General features: G+C 48.3%; 1 protein-coding gene across 1 annotated transcript; it reads left to right on the top strand.

Moving 5' to 3' along the window:
* The first annotated feature begins 1,345 nt into the window (after window positions 1-1,345).
* Window positions 1,346-11,077, top strand: SERPINA9 (serpin family A member 9). Its single transcript, XM_024568490.4, has 4 exons — window positions 1,346-2,215; window positions 7,827-8,097; window positions 9,331-9,478; window positions 10,780-11,077. Exons 1-4 carry the CDS (start codon window positions 1,444-1,446, stop codon window positions 10,978-10,980), a joined length of 1,392 nt encoding a protein of 463 aa, XP_024424258.3. The 5' UTR covers window positions 1,346-1,443; the 3' UTR covers window positions 10,981-11,077.
* Window positions 11,078-11,836: the final 759 nt, after the last annotated feature.

The following is an 11,836-nucleotide window of genomic DNA, read 5'->3' as shown; positions in this document are numbered from 1 at the left end:
AGGAGTGGCACAAACTGTCCCTGTCACCCTGATCAGAAGGGCTCACTGGCAGGAGTCTTGCACACCCTCAGACCACAGTCGTGACACAGCAGGGAGAGGGCCCTTGTAGGACTGGGAGAGAGACTGGTGGGAGACAGAAGGGCCACCACGGGAGGACAGGAGTTTGGAATCAGGGGAGGCCAAGTATGGAAGGAGGTTGGGGTTTGAGAGGTGACTGAATGAGATCTGCAGCGTAAGGACCTGCCCCTGGAGGCCCATGGCCACAGAGCCCAGACTGTCAAGGAAGGAAGCCCTTCGATACCACCTCCCTGAGGCCCAGAGGGGATCAGCACCTTGCTTGAGATCACAGGGAGGCCAGGCCATGACAAGACCAGGACTTTTACTAGCTGGCTCCCTGAGGGGCAACTGGTTCAGGCAGGTCCCTCCACCTAGCCCAGGCCCTCCACTAGGAGGATTTGGGGTATGGAGTCAGATGTCCTCTAGCAAGGCCATGTCTGCTGATGGGGAGGTGGATACTCTGGGAGGCAGAACTGGTTTTAGTAGGTGCCCCTTGGAGCCCTCGCACACACCCATACCTCCCCAGAGAGGGGTACAGGCCCCTGGTGCTCCGTGATATGCCCCGTCCCTGTGCCTGGCCATGACTCTTCTGCCCTAGGGCAAGGCTGCCCTTTCCTTCCATCAACCTCATCCCTTATCACACAGGGGCATGCCTGTCCCTCCACCCCACTTCCTATGCGCATTGTGAGCCAAACACCATGTTGGGCATATACAGACTGTCTTACTTTTTCCTCGGAGCCACCCTCATCCACAGATGGGGAAAGTGAGACTCGAGGAGGTGACACAATGCAAGGGTGATTGCACAAGGCTGCATTCTTTAAACATAATTTATTTCTCTGAGGTTGTGGAAAAAACAAATGGTCTTGCTTAGGCTCTGACTTCCGGTTGGCTGTCCAGATCAAGTGCTGCGATCAGTCATTACTATCCACATTAGCACAGCAGACCCCCAGCTTGTCACAGGTGTACTGCAGACCCCCCATGTCCCATATGGCTTTCTGAAACCCGAGCCAGTTCCAGAGCTCATCAAATAGGAGACAGTCGGGGTTTTAGTGCCATGTTCCTCCTCCCTCTGTCCCCGTCCACCCTGGGTCAGGCCCCTGGTGTAACTGCTCTTCCAGCCCAGGTAAATGCACCAGCAACTAATGAGCTCCTATATGATGAACTGCAATGGGCTGGAGGTGGGAAGCGCAAGGAATGACATGTGTAGCTCCCAGAACAGCCCTTGACAATTCCGTTCAGTTTGAGGCTGGCCTCCGCATCAACCCTTCAGTGGGTCCCAGGGCCTGGAGTCAAGTCTACCCACAGCTGCCCGAGGCCTCTGCTTCTGCAGGTCGTCTCCCAGGCTCCCTGACCCCTTTTCCTCCAGCCCCCAGGGGCTGAGATTCCATGGAATCTGTTAACTGTACTGCTTGTCCCCATTCAACTGCAAATGAGGTCAGTGTTGTAAGGTCTCCGTTCGGGCCTGCACCCTCAGCGTACTTCCGCTCAATGGTTCTTTCCTCTCTTGCAGACTTACCTCGCTCCAAAATGGCATCTTCCTTTCATCAAGTTTTGTTAGTCGTTAGCTTCTGTGCTTCAATTTATTGTGTGTCCTCGTCCAGTCTGCCCAGCAAAGGATCCCCCTGTCCATCCTCCACAAAGGACATCCCTGCCTCCCAGGTATCTTCCAGCAACACCAACTTCGCCTTCCGCCTGTACCAGCGGCTGGTTTCAAAGACCCCGAGCCAGAACATCTTCTTCTCCCCCGTGAGCATCTCTGCCTCTCTGGCCACACTCGCCCTGGGGGCCCACGCAGCCACCAAGACCCAGATCCTTCAGAGCCTGGGGTTCAACCTCACACACACGCCGGAGGCCACAATTCAGCAGGGCTTCCAGCACGTGGTCCACTCACTCCGAGTCCCCAGCAAAGACCTGGACTTGAGAATGGGGAATGTCCTCTTCATCAAAAAGGGGCTGCAGCTGCAGACCAATTTCTTGAACGATGTTAGGAGGCTGTATGAGTCGGAAGTCTTTTCTACAGATTTCTCCAACACCTCTACAGCCCGGAAGAGGATCAACAGCTATGTGGAGAAGGAGACCAAAGGGAAGGTTGTAGACTTGATCCAAGACCTTGAACCTAAGACAGCCATGGTCCTGGTGAACTACATTTTCTTTAAAGGTAAGGCTCTGAGAGGTTGACTCCAATTTTAACGTTCTGTTCCTCCCTCCCCCCACCCCAGCCCCCAGTCAAGTAAGGAAGCTAGACAAACCCTGGGGAGCAGGGTGGGACAGTGGGAAGGCCCAAGTTCTAACCGGCTGAGTTCTAACTAGCTTTGCAGCAAGCTGGTGTCTGACCTTGGCTATCTCATGTCCCTCTCTTAGCTTCAGTTTATCAATTACAGTGGGGACTCGTTCAGTTTCATCTTTCACAGCCTGATTATGAGTCCTGAGGGGCTAACATGGGGCTCGGTAGGCGGCCCATGGGACACAAAAGTTTTCTAGAAATCAGTTTGGGAGAAAGAACCTCATTTCTTGCCACCAGTAGCTGCCCCACTGCCCCCTGAAGGTTTTGAAATGGGACACAGAGCTCTCTGACAACCCAGGTTAAGAAACAGACTGACGGTTGCCAGAGGGGTGGGGCTGGGGGACTGGGAGAAAAAGGTGAAGGAATTGAGAAGCACAGATTGGTAGTCACAGAATAGTCATGGGAACGCAAAGTACGGCACGGGGAATATAGTCAACAATATTGTGACAACTGTGTACGGTGCCAGATGGGAACTGGAAATATCAGGAGGTCACTTCGTAAACGATACGATTGCATAACCACTGTGCTGTACCCCTGAAACCAATGCAGAATAATACTGAATGTAAACAGTGATTTAAAAATAAAAAACGAAGCATATCCAGAGGTGAGAACACTTTCATAGATGCGGAAGTGCAGACGGGCCAGTATAACTGTCGTGCACACCCCCTGTGCGTCTGTCTAGAGCTTCACAGTTGTTTACAGAAACACCATGTTGACCTGAATGAGCTTCAGCTTTAGCGCGGGACAACGCCAGGGCTGAATTCCACCTTTGCCCTGATTTTCTGCGTGATTCTAAGCGTGTTGCTTTGAAAGATCAACCATGTATTGAGTGCCTGGTGTGAGCCAGGCTTATGCTAACTGGATGGAAGATAAAGTCAACTTCAAAGGGTTGTGCTTATGGGTGAAGCACCTGGACTCCCCAGTTAGAGTTGCCAGGGACACACTGTGCCATCCCTCCCTCTCTCTGCTCTCTCTCCTTCCCTCCCTCTCCCCCTCCTCTCATGCAGCCATCTACCCATTTATCCACCCATTCTGCAAGGTTGGAGGAAAGGGGAAAATAATAAATGTGCATCAAGTTCCTACTAAGTTTCCTGTACTTAATATATGTTGTTCCTTTAGCTTAATTTTACTGAACTGTAATTCATAAACCATAAAATTCACCATATTAAAGTACACACTTCAGTGGGGCTTGGTTTTTGGTTATAGTCACTTGATTTCATATCCACAGGATTGTGTAAATACCTCTACTATGTAATTCCAAAACATTCTTATCGTCTCAAACAGAAACCCGCCACCATTAGCAGTCGCTCCTTGCTCCTGCTCTTTCCCCACCACCAAGTCCTCTACTCTCTGCCTCTGCAGACGTGCCTATTCTGGACATTCCGCAGAACAGAGCCATACGGCATGTGCCAGTCTTTCCGTAAACATCGTCTTCAGTTCCTTACACCAAGCATGATTGCGGGATTGTGTGGCAAGAAGAGGTTTGGTTCTGAAAGAAACCACCAAACACTTCCACAGTGGCTGTGCCGTTTTGCGTTCCCAGTAGCAGTGAGTGGGTTTCTGTTGCTCCACGTCCCTGCCAGCATTTGGTGTCAGTGTTCCAGACTTTCGCCATTTGAATAAGTGTGCACTGGTATCTCATTTTAATTTGCATTTCCCCGATGACATACGATGCAGAATATACTTTCATATGTTTGTTTGCTATCTGTATATCTTCTTTGATGAGGTGTCTGTCAAGGCCTTTCCAGTTTTTAAATCCAGTTGTTTGTTTGCTATTATGTTTTAGGAATTCTTTGTACATTTTGAGTAACAGTTCTCTGTTGGATGTATATTTTACAAATATTTTCTTGCTGTCTGTGGCTTGTTTTCTCATTCTCTTAACAATGTCTTTCCAGACCAGGAGTTCTGAATTTTAATGAAGTTCAGCTTATCAATTATTTCTTTTATGTAGTATGCCCTTGGTGTGATGCCTAAATCATTATTGCCATACCTCAGGTCATCTAGGCTTGCTCCTATTTTATCTTGCAGGTATTTTATAGTTTTGTGTTTTACATTTATGTCTATGAGCCATTTTGAGTTAATTTTTGTGATGAGTATAAGGTTTGTGTCTGGACTCATTATTTTGAATACGGGTGTCAGTTATTCCAGCAGCGTATGTTGGAAAGACCGTCTTTGCTCCTTTGTGTTGCCCTTTGCTCCTTTGTCAAAGGCCGGGTGACTATATTTCTAGGTCTATTTCTGGGCTCTCATTCTGTTCTAGTGATCTACTTGTCTATTTTTTGATCAGTACCACACTCTCTGGACTCCTGGAGCTTTATAGTAAATCTTGAAGTTGGTTAGAGTCAGTCTGCCAACTTTGTTCTTCTCCTTCAATATTGTGTTGCCTATTCTGGGCCTTTTGCAAATTGACATGAGCTTTAGAATCAGTTTGTTAATATGTACACTATAACTTTCTAGGATTTTGATAGAGATTTCATTAAATCTATAAATCAAGTTGGGAAGAATTGACATCTTAAGAATATTGGGCCTTTCTATCCATGAACATAGGATATCTTTCCATTTATTTAGTTATTTGATTTTATTTATCAGAGTTTTGTAGTTTTCTTCTTATAGATCTTGTGCATATTTTGTTAGATTTATACCTAAGTATTTCATTTTGGGGAGATGCTAAATGGTACTGTTTTTAATTTCAAATTCCACTTGTTCATTGCTGGTATATATAAAAGTGATTGACTTTTGTACAATATATTGATCTTGTATTCTGCAACCTTGCTATAATCACTTATTAGTTCCAGAAATTCTTTTGTTTATTCTTTTGAATTTTCTACATAGACAGTCATGTCATCGGCAAACAAAGAGAGTTTTAGTTCTTTCTGCACAATCTGTAAACATTTTTTCCCCTCTTCGTGACTTGTTGTATTGGCTAGAACTCCTAGTGCAGTATTTAAAAGAAGCGGTAAGAAGGGACACTCTTGCATTGTACCTGACCATGGGGGGGAGGGGAGGAAGCTTAGAGTTTCTCACCGTTAAATGCCACGGTGGGTGGAAGTGTTTTTTGTAGAAATTCTTTATCAAGTTGAGGGAGTTCCCCTCTATTTCCAGTTTATTAAAAGGTTTTGTTGTTGTTGCTTTATCATAAATGGGTGTTGGATTTTGTCAAGTGCTTTTTCTACATCTAAAATGTGAGTATGTGATTTTTCTTGCTTAGCTTATTTGTGTGATGGATTATGTTAATTGATTTTTCAAATGTTGAACCAGCCTTGCAAACCTGGAGTAACCCCATTTGGTTGTGGTGTATAATTATTTCTATATGCAGTCAGATTTGATTTGTTAATATTTTGTTGAGGATTTTTGCATCAATGTTCATGAGAAATATTGGAGTTTTCTTATAGTGTCTGTATCTGGCTTTGGTATTAGGGTAATGCAGGCCTCATAGAATGAGTTAGGAAGTATTCCCTCTGCTCCTTTCCATCTGGACCTGGCGCTTTTTTTGCAACTGCCTCAGGCAGCTGCAAAGCTTATCACTGCCGGTTACTTTTTTATTTTTGAAGGTTATTGAACATTGAAACAAAAAGAAAGTTATTGAACATTGTAAGTTTATTTAATAGGTGTAGGCCTGTTCACATTCTACTTCTTCTTATGTGAGTTTTGGCGAATTGTGTCTTTCCAGGAATTGGACCATCTCATCTAGGTTGTCAGCTTCGTGGGCACAGAGCTGTTCATAGCATTTCTTTGTTTTACTTTTAATGTCCATAGGATCTATGCTGGGATTCCTTCCTTCATTTCTGACATTAGTAGATTGCTTTTTTCCTGTGTACGGTCCATACTTTGTTTCTTTTTATGCTGAATATTGTTTTTTTAATAAAAGCTGGATTTTAACAATAATGTAATGTGGCAACTCTGAAAATCAGATTCTTTCCCTCTCCCAGAAGTTTGTCGCTGCTTGTTGCAGTAGTTGGTTGTTCAGTGATTCTTCTGAACCAATCTTTAAAGTCGTACTTTCTCACAGACGGCCATGATTGGGCAGAGATTTCTGGAATGCCTGGGACAAATAAATCCCCCGGTCTTTGTCAGGGGCCTCTGGGTGCATCATGGGGTGTGCCATCAGCACTCGTCAAGGCAGTTTCTAGCTCTGATCCAGCATTCAGTTTCTGTCTGTGCGGACCTCCCAGGTCAGCCAGAGCTGAGAACTGGAGCCTTCTCGTTGTTTTTCAAATATGCGTATGCATTACACACACATGCAGCATCCACAAGCCCAGGGTGTACTGGAACTTTCCAAAGTCTCTATGGACATCTTTTCCCTCCGCTTTTCCTTTTAAATGTTTTGATTAGTCTACTGTTTGTCCCCTCTGTTATCTTCATCCGGGCAACCATGAAGCTACAACACTTGCTTACGGTTGTTCCTAACAAGTACTCCCTGACCTGGGGGAGAAACGCTTTTAGCACCGAGTGAGCTCTGATCAGCCTTGTAAGTGGGGTCTTCCAGGAAACTATCAGACAGGTCAAATAGTTATAAATCTTTGAGGATGGGGCTTTGAAATTTCTTCAGATCTGCTCCTCTTCCTCTGGTATTGGGAATGCAGTCTGCAATTCTTCAGAGCTGCTGCGGAGCTAGAAAGTAGAGGGTGAGACTAACACAAAGTTAAAGTGCCACAGAGTTTAGGATTCTCATCGAAATTCAGCCACTTTTCTTGAATAGACTCTTCCCAGGCTGCTGCAAGCCTTTGGTTAATTTCCAGAGTTCTGAAAAAGCTGACTCTATTTCTGCCAGGGTTTTTTTTTTTTTCTTTTTTGACTTTATGAAAGGGTAAATATGCAGAGATCCTCACTCTGTCATCTTCGCAGATGCCACCGCCACCCTCACCCCCAGCCTGTCCTGTCAAGTCTTTTGATTAGTTGATTGTTAGCTACTTCCTCAGGCAGCTGCAAAACTTATCAGTGCCTGTAACTATTTTTGACTAATTTTCCCCAAGGAAATGGCTTTTTGCCTTGGTTGAGCTCCCAATCAGATCAGATACAGACAGCTTTGCAAGTGATGCCTCCCAGGGAAGCACAAGACAGCTCAAATGAGGACAATTCTTCGGGAATGAGGCTTTGGAAGGGTTCCAGCCCCATTTTTATCCTTCGGAGCCCTTGGGTTGCCGAATTTCACTGAAAATGCAGGCTCTTACTTTCCAAGGCTGCCACAGAGCTGGCGCAGGGGGAGTAGGGTGGACTGGAACTAGGGCAAGTCGAAATGCCACAAAGCTGATTGTTCTTACCAAAATTTAGCTGTTTTTCTTTAATAAATTGTTCCCCACTTTGCTGAAAGCATTTGGTCAATTTTTAGAGCTCTGAAAAAGTTAATTTCAACTGTTGTTGGCAGTTCTCTCTTTTTTTTTTGTGGCAGAGAGAGTGTTCAGAGGTCCTCACCTTATCAGCCTGGCTGTCGTTCCCTCACTAACTGCACTGTGACATAAAGACCTCTCTTCTCTCTTTGTGCTAGCCAAGTGGGCGAAGCCCTTTGACCCCGTGTATACAAGCAGCAGATACCCGTTCTTGGTGGGCAAGACCACTGTGAAGGTCCCCATGATGCACCAGGTGGAGAAATTTGCTTTCGGGGTGGACCCGGAGCTGAACTGCTCTGTGCTGCAGATGGACTACAGTGGAGACGCTACGGCCTTCTTTGTCCTCCCCACCCAGGGCAGGATGAGGCAGCTGGAACAGTCCTTGTCATCCAGGACACTGAGGAAATGGAGCCACTTTCTCCAGGAGAGGTGGGCACTTGTGTCAGTTTGCTGGGGCCTGAGGCTGGTGATGGTGTACAGCCAAGGGTGGGGGAAGACCGTTTCTTGGCATTGTGGGCATCATCTAGGAGAGAAAGGACAGGCTCAGCGATAACTGTAATTCAAGAAGGACAAAGGCGCATGCCCTGCAGAGGCAGGCGGACTGCTGAGGAGCTTATGGACAGAGGTCCCTTTCAGTTGGGGCTGATGGAAGCCTTCAAGGAGGGGGCGCCTTCGGGCACAGGTATGGACAGAACATGAAGGTACAGGTAGCACATAGAGGATTGAAAAGGGCAGACTTGGTAAAGGAAACAGCAACGGTACAGACGTAAAGGTGGGGACCAAGGGACACGATACAGTGCTTCACCGTCTTATGCTCTCCTAAGACAGCAACCAGGGCTGGAGAGAGGCAGAGGCTGCAGGTGGGGGTGGAGGGTCTATACAGGGACAGCCGAGAGGAGGTGAAGATGGCCTGCCCAGCACAAAGCAGGGAAGAGAGAGCTGTCCGTGTGCTGGATGTCACAGAAGTCCATCAATGAAGTGTCCGTCCAGCGCTTTTGTGCTTTCATTTCTGTGACTCATTAAGTACGTGACCTTGGGCGAAACACTAACACTAAGCTTTCCCAGCACTAAAATGGAGATAACGGTCAGGAATGTGCCTGACACAAGGCCTGGCACAGAGTGAATGCTCAGAGAGGGGGGCTGTTCACTCTCGGTTCAGGGAAACCATTGCAGAGGAGGGAAAAGTATGCCGAACTCCAGAGCTGTGCTGTCTGGCATGGCAGCCACCAGCCACATGTGGTTATTTTAATTAAAATTAAATAAAATTTAAAGTGTAGTTCCTTGTTGGCACTAGCCACATGCAGACTCTGCCGCTCTCGGAGCTTAGCCGGGTTTGTCTCAAGAAGGGTTGGTGGGTGGCACTCTGGTCCAGGGGTGGTCAGCTCGCTTCTGTCACCACCCAGCGCATCCCAACGGTCTCTGCCATAGGCTTCCCTGCTGAGCCCCCTTCTCTGCTCTGTCCCCTATTTCAGGAGGGGCCTATTTTTCATGTCTTACGTCTTCAGGGCTGAACTTGCTCAGCCAGCGGGCTTACTCCCAGAGCAAGCTGGGCTGACCCTTAAGCAGCAACCAGTGGGAGAAGAGCCTACGGAAATGCCAGCTAGAAGCAGAGATGGGGGCCCAGGGCCTGTGACCTCACCCCTTCTTTCCCCTTCTCCACAGGTGGATAGAGGTGTTCATTCCGAAATTTTCCATTTCTACCTCCTATGACCTGGAAACCATTCTCCCAAAGATGGGCATCCGGGATGCTTTTGACAAAAATGCTGATTTTTCTGGAATCACAAAGAGAGAGTCCCTGCAAGTTTCCAAAGTGAGTTGGTCACTGAGAATATTTGCATGGGAGCCTGAGTTGGAAGGGCCCGTGGAGACTGACTAATCGAGCACTCTCCTCTCCCTGACAAGGAAACAGAGTCCCCAGGAGGGGAAGTGACATCTCTGAGGCAGAAATAGGGCCGAGTCACATGGCTGCCAGCCTGATGCTTTATGGCCATCATACCCCTGAGGCACGGGCACCCTTTCTCCCTTGTCCAACAAGCGTTCCTGAGGTTCAACTGCAGCCCTTGGAGAACCAGGCAGGGGCACACCTGGCCCCGGACCTCACGTCCCTGGAGCCCAGGTTCTCACGCTAAGGTTATAACATGGCTGCTCATGGGACCTTAGTCCAAAAAAAGAAAAGAAAGAAAAGAAAAGATAAACAGGGAAAGAGAGATCTGACTTCTAAAATGTAGGATATTAGACCTAAAAATTTAGATGTCTGATTCTCTTGAAACAACTCATTGACCCAATTCCCACACAGTGAGTCCAGGCCCCTGCACAGTGGCCATCGACTGGGGCTGGGCTGTCAGCACCCCTTTTAGACAGAGGGTACCCTCAGGGCTCCCTGTGGACCCCAAGCCCTTACGAGAGGTCTTCTTGTCCCATTGGGGTTACCTGTCTTACCCCTGTCTGCATACGGGTTTCTGATCCCTGACCTAAAATTTATTGTGATGACAGAGTATAATGGTCAGGGGTGGTCCTGGGCCACTGAAGGGGACCTTGGTCACTGGGGTCAGGGAAGGATGCAGGGAGATCCCACAGGCAGACGTGGAAAAGAATGGCCGCCATTGTCGAGGGGCCCCAGGCGCCCGGAGCTTCGCAGCACGGGAGCCCCGGTGGAGAACCTCTTCCCCAGAAGAACGAGTGGGGATGCGACATTCAGGAACACCCAACCTGCGTCTCCTGTGCGGCAACTGTAGCGCTTCCTCCGGTGTCCGCGCTTCACAGGGTTTCCTTTAATTCACCAAATAACCCTGTGGGATATAGGCAATTATTTCCAGCCTTTTCCTGATTTGGAAAGGGAAGCACGCGGCATCTAAATAACTTTTGCCACAATAAGTGGCAGAGCTGGGACCAAACCTAGGTCTCTCTGGGCTGTATGTGTAACCATTCATCTCCATGCCTAAGGGCCAACTGCCCGGGAGCAGCACCCAGAGCCACACCTGAACAAATCCCATGCCAGGCGTGTCGTGGAATCTTGAAGCCAATGGAGGTGGGGGTCGGGTATCCCCATTCCCAGACAAAACACTGACTCTCAGTTTCTGAAAAGTGTTGATGTCGTCCTTCCCTTGGCAGGCTGCCCACAAGGCTGTGCTGGACGTCCGGGAGGAGGGCACCGAGGCCGCAGCAGCCACCGCCACCAAGCTCACGGTCAAGTCCAACGATGGCGTGTCTCAGTCCATCTGCTTCAATCGGTCCTTCCTGCTGCTGATTGTCAACAAAGCCACAGGGACAGTGCTCTTCCTGGGGAAAGTGGAAAATCCCACTGAGTTCTAGGTGGGAGCAGGCCTGTGGACGAATGAGACGTTAGCAATGCACAGGAAATAAACAGTGTGCCCCTCCCGTTCTGAGGTCCTCTGACCCCAGCAGAGCTGCATTTGCTGCCCAGATGCCACTTCTGAGGCTCAGTCGCCAAAAGGCAGCAGAGATGCGGGTCACAAACCGAAACCCATGAGCCCCAGGCTGCGCTCTTTCCCACAAACCTCCCAGGTAACCGGCTTCCTGGGGCGTTTCTGGGTTGGCGCATTTCCATTCCCTAGCGCCATTCCCTAGGGAGTGGCCGCATATAGGCCAGTCACCTTTACTGCAGAACGACAGGGATAAATTTAATTAACCTAAAATGTGAATTGGGCCAGCGACAGTGCTCCCCCATGCCTCCGGGGTCCTGATGAAAATGGTCTCATGGTTAACTTGCAATGGCCAGATTGTCATTGTGTGACATTTTGGTGTGACATGTGACATTTTGTTGATCGAATTTGTCCATTCATTCAACAAAAATGTACCGAGCACCTAACATGCTAGCAATGAACCAGATAGACAAGGTCCCCAGTTTGGGGATCTAGATTGGGCACTCGACCACCAGCATAAAACCAAACCTTCAAACAAACGTGACTTCTACAGGTTACAGTAAGTGCTATGAAGGCCTAAGGTAGGGTGATCGGAAAGGGGGTGACAAGGCACAAGGGGGTGTTTCTGTGAGCACCAAGGCAAAGGCAGGAACTCCAGGCACAGAGAGAGGCTGCTGCAGCTGCAGGGGTGGAGCCAAGGTCAGACTGTGTGAGTGGCTGTGGGCCAAGGAGAGGAGTCTGGGTCGGTGGTAGGCACCACTGAACCCGCAGAGTCTCTCAAATGC

Source organism: Desmodus rotundus, chromosome 7, assembly GCF_022682495.2.
Source record: "Desmodus rotundus isolate HL8 chromosome 7, HLdesRot8A.1, whole genome shotgun sequence".
NCBI classification, from domain to species: domain Eukaryota; kingdom Metazoa; phylum Chordata; class Mammalia; order Chiroptera; family Phyllostomidae; genus Desmodus; species Desmodus rotundus.
This window is presented reverse-complemented; position numbering and strand designations above follow the sequence as displayed.